Source organism: Haliotis rubra, unplaced genomic scaffold (genome assembly GCF_003918875.1).
Source record: "Haliotis rubra isolate DU_JTF1 unplaced genomic scaffold, ASM391887v1 Scf310, whole genome shotgun sequence".
Lineage (NCBI taxonomy): Eukaryota > Metazoa > Mollusca > Gastropoda > Lepetellida > Haliotidae > Haliotis > Haliotis rubra.
Genome location: NW_025766981.1, coordinates 69,706 through 85,315, shown reverse-complemented (window position 1 = coordinate 85,315; position 15,610 = coordinate 69,706). Strand labels below are relative to the sequence as shown.

General features: G+C 40.4%; 1 protein-coding gene across 1 annotated transcript in view; it reads left to right on the top strand.

The window, feature by feature from the left end:
- Positions 1–13,442, top strand: part of LOC124283205 (adenylate cyclase type 10-like) — a 43,361-nt gene extending 29,919 nt beyond the window's left edge. The window contains 12 exon segments of the mRNA XM_046719236.1: positions 347–469; positions 679–860; positions 2,349–2,496; positions 6,371–6,462; positions 7,549–7,667; positions 8,705–8,801; positions 9,729–9,844; positions 10,647–10,767; positions 11,907–12,102; positions 12,451–12,475; positions 12,629–12,717; positions 12,720–13,442. Of these exon segments, the coding sequence (XP_046575192.1) occupies positions 347–469; positions 679–860; positions 2,349–2,496; positions 6,371–6,462; positions 7,549–7,667; positions 8,705–8,801; positions 9,729–9,844; positions 10,647–10,767; positions 11,907–12,102; positions 12,451–12,475; positions 12,629–12,717; positions 12,720–13,016 (1,605 nt within the window). The 3' untranslated portion in view covers positions 13,017–13,442.
- Positions 13,443–15,610: the final 2,168 nt, after the last annotated feature.

Here is a 15,610-nt window from a genome sequence, read left to right as displayed (position 1 = left end):
AATTATCCGTTATGAATCTATTGATGTGTAGACTATATCAATAATATCCTAGTAGAAATCCATAGAAGTATAAACTAGTCATAATTATCGTAGCAGGAATATATAAACTATTCAAATATCCATCTTCCAGGAAGCTATTGACGTTTAAACTGTTTAGATAGTTGTCCGAGCAGGAATCGTTTGACATATATAATATTTCAAATAATAATAGCAGGAATCTGTTGACACATGACCTATTTAAATACTTGTCCTTGGAGAAATCTATCGACGTATATACTATTAAGATTATTACCCTAGCAAGATTCTAGTGACACCAAATGATAGAGTATCTTAACTGTCGCTGCAGGCAATGTCGTGGTTGGCGGATACAGAATCATCGTTCAAGAAGCTGACAGAGTCGAACCAGCCCACAGTGGTTGTCAACAATTACAACGATATAGAGGCTGGCCTTAAGCGTCTGATGGGAAAGGTGAGATCTGACTCGTCAGCATGTTCCTGGAACCTAAGATTGATGTTCCCAATCACAGATTCGTAAATGTTTTACAGGACCATTTCAGTTGGTCGTTCGAGTGTAAACTTTCATCATTTTCCCCACCCACTTCCCTCATAAAACTGACTCGCGTTATTTATCTTCAATATTGATCAGTACTGTCTCAACTAATAACCACTCCTCTTCAGGCCTTCCAACAGCTTGGACAACTGCCCGAAACTAGAGGCTACCTGACGGAGGCCGCGTCGCTTCTGGACATGGCGGAGCCCTCCAGTAAGACAGACCTGCGATTCCAAATGTTCAAACTAAGACTCTTGCCATTCCCACAGTTCATCTACTTCACCAAAGGTGGATCCGTCAGACTCCTCAAGTACGTATCGTCACACTGGCTACAGCCGTGTTTTAGAGTGTCCCTATACTCAGGCCATGATAAGGAACAGTATGACCAAAATCCGTTGACATCCACAACTTCATCTCAAGCAGGGACCCCAAGACAAACGTAGCTCTATGGCAGATATCCACTTTGATATCCGTGTAGCAAAAAGGCTCTGTACCGAGCATCTTTGACAAATCTCCTCATCAACACGGTGAATGTATAAGCTTTTATCATCCAATACTGTGTTCCACAGGAGATATCGCTTGTGTGAGATCATATGATATCTCCTAGGAGATATCGTTTTGACAGTAGATTTTGTACAATGCCCTGACAATGCTATGACGTCATCAACTTGATGACGTCACAATGCTATGACATCGCTGCACTGCAAGTCTAATGGTAGTACAGTGTTGAGAGATGTACATTTTTCACTGACAACTAGTGAAGAATGAATTTGATGATAAATAGAATCTCACCCTCGTGTCTAATGATATCAATTATATCAACACTCGTTGATAAAAGTAAAAATATCCTCGGCAAGCCTCGGATATTTGTAACTTTATCAACTCGTGTTGATATAATTGATATCAGTAGACACTTGGGTGAGATTCTCTATTTACTCTACTTCAAGGATAATATACTACCCATCAAGAGTTTAGGCTCACTAGTGTAAATGTAGCCACTTACTTCAGTCAACTGTTCTGAACTAAATGTTGCCAAATATTCCATAAGGTTTAACGGTACTGTTTAGACATGAACTGATGTATTGGAAAAGACATTTACTGCGCTTTGAGCATAATATCCAAATATGGAAAAGGCACAATACAAATCCACTATTATTATTATGTTATTAAAACAAATTCGTAACGTTGAAAAGATTATTATTGTCACGAGTTCAATAAATGATGAAACTCAGTGAAAATTTACGAATTCTTAACAAATCCTCACACCAAAACGCAGCAATTCACATGTACGATATTTGCACATGCTTTTCAGCAATTTGATGCATGATCCTTGTGCAATTCATCTGCATAAGGTTTGCAGTTGGTTCCCCCAAGCTAGTGAACAAATTCATCTTCGGTGTAACTATCTATACATAACATATAGTGAGTGCTTTTAGTGAGTCTAAACTTTTGATGGGTAGTATATATTGTTAGAGTCATAGAGGAATACATCCCGATGTAAGCTTGTGTCTCATAATTCTGACTGAAAAGAAATATTGATATTAAAATCAAAATATGAATACCGTCATTAACTCGACTTTATGGTAAAAGTTCCTACATTGCTCTTGTCCAACTGATAAAACAGCAAGGGATGAAGAATCTTGGAGGAACTATGAAACCATTTCCTGAAAATATTAATCAATATTCCAGAAAATGATATAGGTAGGATGTATAAACCACATCTGACGACCAGACATTGTACTGTGTCATGTTCCAGCTTCATACGTGAAATGTAGGAATAAAACTCATTTTCACTCAGGCCAGCCAGCCGGAGGAGGATAGAACGCGGGCACCTGCTGGGGGACCTGTGTCGGCTTCACAAGGAGCAGGGTAACAACGACCTCCTCATCCTGGACGCTTGGAGACACTCCGCTAACATTGTGGGCAAGCAGGTCCATATCCACCAGGTTCGTTGCATCTCCGTCGCATCTCCGTCATCACTTTTAATGAAACAAAGTTCCGTAATCAATGGATACTCCCAAACGGTTTCTGTGTTGGTCCTTGCTCTGTCGTTACTGATACTGAAACCATAATCAGTATCCCACAGATACTCCCAGACGAGATCTGTGTCAATCCCTGTGTCATTACCGACACTGAAACCATGGTCTTTTACCCATGGATACTCCCAAACGGTTTCTGTGACATCCTTCTTCTGTCGTTACTGACACTGAAACCACAATCTTTATCCCACAGATACTCCCAGACGAGATCTGTGTCAATCCCTGTGTCATTACCGACACTGAAACCATTGTCTTTTACCCATGGATACTCCCAAACGGTTTCTGTGACGATCCTTCTTCTGCCGTTACTGACACTGAAACCATAATCTTTATCCCATGGATACACACAGACGGGTTCTGTGTCACTCCTTATTCTGTCATTACTGACCTTGAAACCATGGTCTTTATCCGACGAATATTCCCAAACGGGTTCTGTGACAACCATCGCTCTGTCATTACTGACACTGAAACCATGGTCTTTAACCCTTGCAAACACACCGAATTCTGTGGTTTGTAGATGGTTAATTTGATCTTCCATAAACGAAAAATATATATTTTCTGAAGATTGTACTATAGAAAACACCCAGCATACCCAGCGAGACGGTCAGTGTACCTCGTTCTACAGAGACATTTAAAGATAGTAAGTCTTGTATAATGTGCATGCAGGATACAAATATCACGGCGGGGACGCTTTAACCATTAGGCTACCCACCACCCCGTACATCCCAGAATTCTCTGATGAACATGTGGCATAATGACATGAAAACATTTTTGTGCTGGAACGCAGTTTATAAAATGCGAAAGTCCAAGCAGCACATGGCAGTTGACGGTGTATTTTTAAGTTAAAGTGTTGAAGATACAAATGTGTATGTTTCACAAGATACAAGCTGTTATGCATGTATCGTTGAAGATACAAATGTGTATGTTTCACAAGATACAAGCTGTTATGCATGTTTCGCCAAAAAAAAAAAAGAATATATTACGTTGGGAAAAAGAAATGAATTTTAGGATAGAAACGTGCTTTGCATTGTAACTTGCTTCCTGATATTGGGATGCATATTAATTGATGTTCAAAATCTGCAGACACGTTATAAAGACGCACCTGTTCTCACAAAGAAAAACAGAATTGCATGCTTCTAGACATTCCACTAGACATTGACATGTGTCATCCAAATAAACAGACATCAAGATGCTTCCACAAATGTAACAGCAGGAAACTACACATTTTCACATTAAAAACAGAAGATTTCACATGTGTTAACATACACAACAACAGACTCGTGTTTTCAAGATAAACAACATCTGTAACAACAGACATCGACATAAACAACAGACATCATCACGTTGCCACATAAACAACAACAGACACGTGTATTCAACATAAACAACATCTGTAACAACAGACATCGACATAAACAACATACATCATCACGTTTCCACATACACAACAGACACGTGTATTCAACATAAACAACATCTGTAACAACAGACATCGACATAAACAACAGACATCATCACGTTTCCACATACACAACAGACACGTGTAGTCAACATAAACAACATCTGTAACAACAGACATCGACATAAACAACAGACATCATCACGTTGCCACATAAACAACAACAGACGTGTGCATGTTTTCACAAAAACAGCAACTGTCAGGTGACTGCATGTTTCCACTTAAAGAACAACAGACGTCACGTATCTTCACATAAACAATAACAAATATTTACATATATTCCACATAAACAGCAAACGTTCGGTATTATTTTTCCACACATACATTTACCATAATAACCGTACGTTATACAGATGTATAGAGCTGTAAGTAGTTGTTCAGGTTCGGTGTTGTTCGTGATGCTGTGCACGAAGTCACGAACTGCCGTATGATGACGTCAAGGCGCTGGCCAATGACCCCAAGTGAGAGCGCCTTTGCTCTCCCTCCTCGGCAGGGAATCGCCCTCAGGCCATAGACAGGGTGGCAAGAACAATCTAAATATCCGCTGATAACCAATACCTTTGACGGGTGTTCGTGGTTACTGGCTTCGTTGGCTTCTGGAACTCAGTTTCGCATCATTATGACGAACTTACCATGCAACAAGTTCCTTACTAAAGTCGAAAGTTAATTACTTCATTGTAAACAGATTTCATCACATCGTGTACATGTGACATAAAACCGTACCTCCAACACGTCGTATGGAAGGTAATATTTATCGGAGTACAATTTCAACGCACGCTATGAGATGCTTATTTCAGACTCTGCAGAAAGCTCGCTGGTGATTGAGCTAAGGGTTAAAACAGGCCGATGCATTTCAGTCTCTGTACTAAGTTTCCATTAACAGCCGATGACTTCTCACATACACTTGATATGTGTTTAAAATGCGATACAAAATACATTGTAACACTTTTTAAGTAGGACGTCAATGAAATTGTGTTGGCCAACAAACAACCAGAAGTTGTTAAGCATTATTATCATTTTCTGAACGCTCCTCACAATACACGCTCGGGTCCGGTTACCTCGGTTTTCACTCGTTCATTATATGCAAGTCGCGTTCTAAATTTGTTATTTTTACAATTTGTTTCAGGGAAGTAGCAGCAAAGATCGTGGGACAATATGAGTCACACTTCGCTTGACAGTGAGGATCTACCCAATACTGGCCTTTGGCCTACCTCGCCGCTAACAGGTGAAGGAATATCTCCAAAGAATGTTTTAGGAAAAAATTGTTTCAGAAAATACTTCGAAACACCTTGCATCTGATGAAAACTACACTGAATCAACCATATTCCCCTAGCTATGATTGGAGAATGGTGTTGTCGGTTCCTCAGATAGCTGGTCTCCTTTCAGTAGGAAAATATTGCATGTCTTGAAAAAGTGTCTCTAACAAAAATTTGCTTTAATCTGGTTGATATATGATGGTCTTACCCCGCTTTTAGCAATATTCCAGTAATATCACATAGGAGACACCAGAAAATACGCTTCAAATAGTGTACCTTTGTGGTCAGGCAAACCCGGATCATTACCTTTAACCAGTAGGCTACCCCACCGCCCCTCTCCTGCACAGGACCCGTGAAGATCCGGGTTAGAATTGATCTTCAGCAACCCTTGCTTGTCGTAACAGGCGACTAATGGGATCGGGTGGTCAGGCTCGCTGACTTGGTTGACACAAACCATCGTATCCCAAATGCGTAGATCGATGCGCATGCTGTTGGTCACTGGATTGTCTGTTCCAGACGCTATTGCTGTTTCCAGACGACCGCCATATATAGCTGGAATATTGCTGAGTGCGGCGTAAAAACTAAACTTCGCTTACTCACTCGTATACAGGGTTGTATGAAAAGGCTGCAAATCACAGAACATGTCAAATCATTGGAAATCATTTGGAGTGAAATTCGCCCGTACCGAGAGGTTGCAGTAAAGGTTGTGTGCATACACGATGTCCCGTCCTCAATCGGGTGGTTATCGGACAGGCGCAATGAAAAGACACATCCTGGACCTGCTTGGAATCAAAGCTATAGAAGCTTTGAACAGATTACTTCTTTAGAGCAAACACTGACACTGACCAGGCTTCTGAACCTTTGTGTCTGAGTTATAACCCAGGACTGCCAGGAGCTTCTTGGAGAAGTTGAACGAGATCTCACGCTGACCTCGAAGGGTGGTAGGGTCAACACCTGGGGAGGCTGATTAGGACGATTATTGAAGCATTAGAGACAACTTCTTTCTTGTTTGTTCCCGGAAGACAAAGATGAACATCACGTTAAATGTAGATACTGGTGACTTCAGGTATTGGAGAGTTACATACATATCATCGAGGCGTGTAGGGCGCGGTCCTGGTCTACTAGAGCCCACAGACTGGAGAGTGAGCTGTACGCAACGTAAGTACAAACCAGAGTGTGTGAGTGAGTATGGTTTTACGCCTCCTTTAGTAATATTCCAGCAATATCACGGCGGGGGCGCTTTAACCATTAGGCTACCCACCACCCCGTACATCCCAGAATTCTCTGATGAACATGTGGCATAATGACATGAAAACATTTTTGTGCTGGAACGCAGTTTATAAAATGCGAAAGTCCAAGCAGCACATGGCAGTTGACGGTGTATTTTTAAGTTAAAGTGTTGAAGATACAAATGTGTATGTTTCACAAGATACAAGCTGTTATGCATGTATCGTTGAAGATACAAATGTGTATGTTTCACAAGATACAAGCTGTTATGCATGTTTCGCCAAAAAAGAATATATTACGTTGGGAAAAAGAAATGAATTTTAGGATAGAAACGTGCTTTGCATTGTAACTTGCTTCCTGATATTGGGATGCATATTAATTGATGTTCAAAATCTGCAGACACTTTATATAGACGCACCTGTTCTCACAAAGAAAAACAGAATTGCATGCTTCTAGACATTCCACTAGACATTGACATGTGTCATCCAAATAAACAGACATCAAGATGTTTCCACAAATGTAACAGCAGAAAACTACACATTTTCACATCTGTAACAACAGACACGTGTATTCAACATAAACAACATCTGTAACAACAGACACGTGTATTCAACATAAACATCTGTAACATCGACATAAAACACATACACAACAGACACGTGTATTCAACATAAACAACATCTTTTAACAACAGACACGACATAAACAACAGACACCTGTATTCAACATAAACAACATCTGTAACAACAGACATCGACATACACAACAGACATCTTCACGTTGCCACATAAACAACAACAGACGTGTGCATGTTTTCACAAAAACAGCAACAGTCAGATGTCTGAATGTTTTCACATAAAGAACAACAGACGTCAAGTATCTTCACATTATCAAGAACAAATATCTACATATATTCCACATAAATAATACACATGTCCACACATACATCTACACACAACTGAATGTTATACAGATGTATAGAGCTGTAAGTAGTTGTTCAGGTTTGGTGTTGTTCAGATGCTGTGCACGAAGTCACGAACTGTTGTATGATGACGTCAAGGCGCTGGCCACGACCCTGGGTGAGAGTGCCTTGCTCTCCCTCTCGGCAGGGAACGTCTCTCAGGCCATAGACAGGGGTAAGAACTAGTGTTGGGAATTGGTTAACATCTCACAATTGATAATTGGTTCATTACAACCGATCAACCATCGAAAATAATTGGTTAGATTCATTTATCAAATTCTCTTGGTTATGTTTGTTAATGCACAGAAATATAGAAAAAAGCGTGTAGTTCTTTTTCTGGTTTGTTTTTTCGCAAATTGCACAAAAATGCATTTACAAATTTCACATCTTAAAGGATGATCCTAAATTTCCATGGATAACTCAATCATGACAAGGAATGAGCTTGCAGTGCTTGTGAAATGTAACAGACAAAACCAACCTTGTGAAAAAATGGTAGTTAATGCAAACAAGTGTTCCAAAATTGTTTGTGTTCGATTATGAGAAAACACGATCGATTGCTTGGTCGTTTAGTCTTTGCGACCAATCTTCGATCACTAGTATTTCAATTAATCGGACCACCACTAGTAAGAACAATCTAAATATCTGCTGATATCCAATACCTTTGACGTGTTCGTGAGCATTGGCTTCGTTGGCTTCTGGACCTCATTTTCTGCATCATTATGACAACTTACCATGCAATGTTCCATGTCGAAAGTTAATTACTTCATTGCAAACAGATTATCACATCGTGTACATGTGACATAAAACTGTACTTCCAACACGTCGCATGGAAGGTAATATTAACTGAGCACATTTCAATGCACGCTATGAGATGTTTATTTGCACTTGCAGAAAGCTCGGTGATTGAGCTCAGGGTTAAAAACAGGCCGATGCATTTCAATCTCTGTACTAAGTTTCCATTAACAGCCGATGACATTCACATACACTTGGATATGTGTTTAAAATGCGATACAAATACATGTACATTGTAACACTTTTAAGTAGGACGTGTCAATGAAATTGTGTTGGCCAACAAATAACCAGTTGTTAAGTATTGATATCATCTTCTGAACGCTCCTCACAATACACGCTCGGGTCCGGTTACCAGGGTTTTCACTGTTCATTATATGCAAGTCGTGTTCTAAATTTGTTATTTATTACAATTTGTTTCAGGGGAAGTAGCAGCAAAGATCGTGGGACACATGAGTCACACTCGCTTGACAGTGAGGATCTACCCAATACTGGCCTTGGCCTACCTCGCCGCTAACAGGTGAAGGAATATCTCCAAAGAATGTTTTAGGAAAAAATTGTTTCAGAAAATACTTCGAAAAATCTTGCATCTGATGAAAACTACACTTAATCAATCATCTTCCCCTAGCTATGATTGGAGAATGGTGTTGTCGGTTCCTCAGGTTGCTGGTCTCCTTTCAGTAGGAAAATATTACGTGTCTTGAAAAAGTGTCTCTAACAAAAGTTTGTTTTAATCTGGTTGATATATGATGAGGATTAATGCCGAGTGTTGTACAGTGACGCACTGTGAGTATGGTCTTACGCCGCTTTTAGCAATATTCCAGTAATATCACATAGGGGACACCAGAAAATACGCTTCAAATAGTGTATCTTTGTGGGCAGGCAAACCCGGATCATTAACTTTAACCAGTAGGCTACCCCACCGCCCCTCTCCTGCACAGGACCCGTGAAGATCCGGGTTAGAATTGATCTTCAGCAACCCATGCTTGTCGTAAGAGGCGACTAACGGGATCGGGTGGTCAGGCTCGCTAACTTACATGTCATCGTATCCCAAATGCGTAGATCGATGCGCATGCTGTTGGTCACTGGATTGTCTGTTCCAGACTCGATTGTTTACAGACCGCCGCCATATAGCTGGAATATTGCTGAGTGCGGCGTAAAACTAAACTCACTTACTCACTCTCGTATACAGGGTTGTATGAAAGTGCTGCATATCACAGAACATGTCAATCATTGGAAATTATTTGGAGTGAAATTTATGTTTACCGAGAGGTTGCAAAGGTTATGTGTGCATAAGCACGATGTCCCAATCAATCGGGTAGTTATCGGACATATGCAATGAAAAGACATCCCGGACCTGCTTGAAATCAAAGTTATAGCTTTGAACAGATCACTTTAGAGCAAACACTGACACTCTGACCACATTCTGAACCTTGTGTCTGAGCAGGACCCAGGACTGCCAGGAGCTTCTGGAGAAGCTGAACGAGATCTACGCGGACCTCGAAGGGTGGGGGGTCAACACCTGGGGCACCATCATCGCCCTGGAGCTCATGATCTCACCAGGTGAAATAAAGCATACTCATGAAATAAAGCATACGGACACGTCTGAATTCATTGCCACTTAAGTTATTAATCCATGAAATGTAACGAAGAGAAATCAGTTATAAAGTATGCTTTACCGTTATTCAATAAATTATTGTTTCCTGCTGTCGTAGCTATTCTCGTGTAAATTATGCTGTAGTCGGTTCAAAGTTTCTTGCTTGAAGTAGTCCGTAAAACTCTCATGGAAGGAGGTGAGGTGAAATTGGGTTTAACGTCGTGCTTGAGAATATTTCGCTCATATGACGACGTGCATGCGTGTGTATGTGTATGTGCGGCTGCTTGTACTAGCCCAGACTGAAGCTGGTTTTATAGTGCTAGCCCACTGAGATACCATGCCGCAGTGAAGCATGAATACCCCATTCAGACACAGTATACTGACTCCGAGCCGACCAGTCCTTGTTGTACCCATTAATGCCGAGCGCTAGACAGAGACCAACAAGTACCATATTTTAACGTCTTTTGGTATAACGCGACCGGGGATCGAACCCGCGACCTTCCACTCTCCGGGCGGACGCTCTAACCACTACACCACGGAGGCAGTTTTCATGGAAGGAGTTTTGTGTTAACAATGTTCTGTTGGGAGTAAATGCAAACCACAGTTCAAAGTGTTCCTTTATTAAGGTTCGCTCTCGTTCCTGAGCAATAATGGGTTTGGGTACATTTTTGTTTTATAGTAAATCATTAAAACCTAACAAGAACAAAGCTAAGGTTAATTATCTGAGTCATTAGTGTTTTATGTTTCCTGTCACTCTTCTGCTTTCAGGGATCCCAACACAAACATTCTTCATGTGTCTTAAGAAGGCAAGCGTCTACCTGAAGAACTACGACGCCGTCATTGACGGCAATGTGGCACGCTACTACATCGCCATGTGTATAGCAGTCTGGTGAGAAACTGCCACTGGTGGTGTGCGAAGGTTCTCAATGAGAATTATTCTTAAATATCACGAGTTAGATCAGTGGTCCCTGAACTTAGCGCCTTATAAATTATTTTATTTAGCTCCCAGTTCCTGATATACTTTACTTCACGTAAACAACAACTTTAACGTTTGAATACGGGGTAAAAAAAGAGAGTTAGTTGGCGTTTACGCCGCTCTTAGCAATATTACAGCGGGGAACACCAGAAATGGGCTTGACACATTGTATCCATTTCGGGAATCGAACCCGGGCCTTCTGCGTACGAATACTTTAACAATTCGGCTACCCCATCGCCCCAGAGGAAAATTAAGCCTGACACCTGAATACGGACAAAGAGTGGAAGTCTGCTTCACCATGGATACGGGCAAAGGAAAAGAGAGTATTGAGCTTACTTCCCGTATTGATGCAAAGGAAGAAAGCTCACCTCATTAATGAATAGGAGCAAGGAGAATTTAGAGATGTGATATCGAATGACCAGACCGAACTATAAAAGGAAGAGAATGCTATGAACCTTTCACTAATAGTTAATTGTGGTGTTAAAGGCATCTATCATCAGCCATCGTCTCCAATATTTTTCACAAGGCTGGTTTTGTCTGTGTCATTAAATTTACGCCAAACCATGCAATCGTTGATTTTGCAAATGGACATTAAATTTGCAAAAAACAAATATACTACATCGTAATAGGCGACTAACGGAATTGGTTAGTGGTCAGGTTCACCAAACCATGACTTGGTTGTGATGTTGCATGCATCCTATCCCCAATTGCGTAGATCGATGCTCATGATGTCAAACACTGGATTATCTGGTGCAGACTCGATTATTGTTTCCGACGACCGTGTGTGGCGTTAAACAACAAATCTATGCCTAACCACCACGGCGTCTTTACGAACATGACACGGACCTGTCAGCACCATGATTAAGATGAACAGCTTTACCGGTGTGATAAAGGCAGGTGACAAGTGCAAACATGTTAAATGCAAATAATTAAATTCCAACTCCATTCTAATACACACGCATGCAAGTCCTGTGACGTGTTTCTCCAGAACAGAACTTTTACTACCAACAAATGTCGGTTTATAATTGATGCCCCACGCTGTTCATCTGCAGGTACAGTCGCAGAGGCCAGTGGGAGACAGCCCAGACCTGGTTCGACTACTGGGAACATTACGACCTGGGCGAACACAACTACATCACTGTGAGTGCCCGCTGCAAGAAGGTCGAGTGCATGCTGTTAGCAATGTGCAGGGCGATACAGAGGGGGACGGACTGGGTGCACGACAGGATCAAGACAGATGTTGTTAAGGTGAGGTGTACTTCTCACATATATACGAAGTTTTTTAATGATCATTCACAGCTCTTTAACATGTCCAACTGAAGTGGTTTGCCAATATTTTTACTTTCCATATACATGAGCTTCTAAAAAAATGCGACTTTCTAAGATTCTGAATAGAAAACGTGAAATGTGTTTGACATGTACCCTTTCACGTTAGGCAATAAAAACAACTGAAAAGAAGGCCGTCTCTGTGACTGCTGTAGTTCCTGAGATGATGAGATGACCATCAGTCAAATTAATTGTAGTTATATGATAAAATAAATTACATTTCACTTCTTTTGAGCAGCAGCAATGAATGCAAATGTGTTGATGCTAAAGGTACATAAATGGTGTGTGCATGCGAGTATGTATGCATGTGCGCGTTTTGATCTGTTGATATGTTGAAAGCATTTTTAAGAGATGTTCATGTGTAAATATATTCTCGATGTTTATTGTGAAAAATGTGTACTAATTTTGTCCTTTACAAAAACTTAATGTTCGTAATCTACATCTCCAGGAATTCTACTGCCTGAAGAAACTTTGAAGAAGAACCCTGGCTTGAGACCTCGTGTGTATCACCTCAGAGCGTACTTCTCCCTACTCAGGGGAAGAACTTTTGCGCCAGGTCATATCTCAAACGCTGTGTCCATCAGTGCAAGAAGCAGGGCAATCTGCTGGAATTCTCCTTGGTCAGACATGACTGGAGACAGTGGAACGAACAGATGTCCACCAACTGCCTTGACACTTCGTGGGTGGACTCCGTGGAGGAACACTTCCTGGACTGGCGTCTGAGGTTAACAAGAGGAGAGGAAGTTCTGTACACATTACCACTGCCTCAAGGAAGGGTGGTTCGTCGGACTAGGTGGTGGAGATCAAACAAGGTCAAACCTCTGCCCCTGGAGTGACATTGTTTCTATAACCCACACGAGGTGCGGAGCAGGTGCTTGAGACCAAACGGGGTCATGTTTCTACCTCTGGAGGTAAAGTGCAATATTGTTACTCAGATAATTAACCTTAGCTTTGTTCTTGTTAAGTTTTAATGATTTACTATAAAACAAAAATGTACCCAAACCCATTATTGCTCAGGAACGAGAGCGAACCTTAATAAAGGAACACTTTGAACTGTGGTTTGCATTTACTCCCAACAGAACATTGTTAACCCCTGAAATGGTATCTTTGAACATTTTAGACCTAACATATATTTATTGAACAGGGTCATACAGACATCACACAGTAATTCACCCATGGACTGAAAGGTTTGATTCAAATCATTTATTTTTGCTAATCCCTTCATTATACAGATTTGTGATATGCAAACCCAATTCCCTACGCAACTGAGTTTAGTTTTACGCCGCTTTAACTGAGCTGCAAGGAAGCATTACTGTTGGCTTATATTTCCATCTTCTCTTACTGTGCATCTAGCAGCATAGATAATTGTACAATTTGAAATGAAATCATTCATTAAGAAACACAGATAGTATATTTCTTAAGCTGATTTGAGAATTGTATTTCAAGAGCTCTTGAACATTATTTCTCCATATGGTTTCATAAATACATATGCATGAAATTTCAAGCAGTATCACTAAGGATTTACTGGTTATTTTCAATAGGACATCTTCAAATTCAAAACATTCCTGGTAAATTCATTCCTTTTTTATTCTTGAAGCCAATGAAAAACAAGTGGTGATTAATACTTAGCCGTTTGTCCTGGGGTCCAATTGAAATGATTAATAGGGACAAAGGCCTGTATGAAACATTCACTACACAGGTCAGTCAGACTTTCTTTGGCAGTAAGCAGTATACACAACTTTCGTCGTGACAGCAGATATTTTGACAGTAGTGAGCGAGTGAGTTTAGTTTTACACCGCACTCAGCAATATTCCAGCTATATGGCGGCGGTTTAAATAATCGAGTCTGGACCAGACAATCCAGTGATCAACAGCATAAGCATCGATCTGCACAATTAGGAACCGATGACATGTGTCAACCAAGCCAGCGAGCCTGACCACCCGATCCCGTTAGTCGCCTCTTACGACAAGCATGGGTTACTGAAGGTTCATTCTAACCCGGACCTCACGGGTTATTTTGACAGTAGCATGCTGTTTATGACTGGGGATAAATCAAGGACATTTTATCCATGAAGTAAAGGGAAAGAGACATCGTGTTTAATTTCTTTTATTTACAAATATATCCTCATATAAAAGACATATACTGTGTACAAATCACTCTTGAACTAGACACATCCATAATACATATATCCCCCTTATACCAACATCTATTATTTGTGCCATCAGTACAGTCACATGCAAAGGCTGAAGTACCTGTAATTTAGAAATTCAGCAGACATAAAGAATCTGCATAAAGTCATATATTTAAGGAGCAGCAACTTTACTGGCCAAATGATGACTGATATAGTTTGGTTTAGTTTAGTTTAGTTTGGCATTTGCACACCTTTAAACAGTATTTCAGTGAGTGAGTTCAGTTTTACGCCGCTTTAGCAAAATTCCAGCAAATATCAGGCGGGGGACACCAGAAATGGGTTTCACACATTGTACCCATGTGGGGAATCGAACCTGGGTTTTCAGCGTAACGTGCGAAGGCTTCAACCACTAGGCTACCCCACCGCCCAGTATTTCAGTTAGTCCTTGCCATAACAAGTGAGTGAGTGAGTATGGTATTGCGTTTCATTTTGAAGATACAGAAATGTCTGCATTTTTGTGGGCAATCAAACAGAGAATACAGCAGCTATAATGTTGTTTATCAGTTCATTTGATATTGCCTCAAATAGATTGAGAATGTTAATGAAGAGAGGTAAAGAGTCTGAATATATATGAAATAATCCAACCATCTTTCTCAACCAAACATATATATGACATAAATGTACCATGAATGTATCCCTGACAAAACCACTTGAGCATTTCTTTTTATTCAAAGAAGCCAGCCACCTGATTCTCTAAGAACAAAATGTAACCCACCACTGAACCATTCCACATTGTACACAAACATCGTTGTGACTCATTATCATGTCTACATACAATATGCAAATTATTATTATACATCATAATCTAGCACTAAGACAGTATCTGGCACTGGGTAGAAAAAGTCAAAATCTGGTAAATATACACATGTAAGTTATTTGTTGGAATATCACTTATGAGAAAATCTAATAAATAGATAAATTTACAAAATTAAAGGAGTTAAAAAATGGAAAATGTTGGCTTACTCCATACAAATGACTGACTGACTGACTGAGTTTGGTTTTACGCCGCTTTTAGCAATATTCCAGCTACATCACGGCGGGGGAACACCAGAAATGGGCTTCACACATTGTACCCATGTGGGATTCGAACCTGGTCTTCGGCGGTGGATAGCGCTTTAACCACTAGGCTACCCCAATCCCTTCCATACAAATGAAAAATATTTAAATATTGTGACTAAGGCATATGAAGTAAATAATGTCTGGTCAGAAATCAAAATAACAAACTCAAGGTCTGCAACA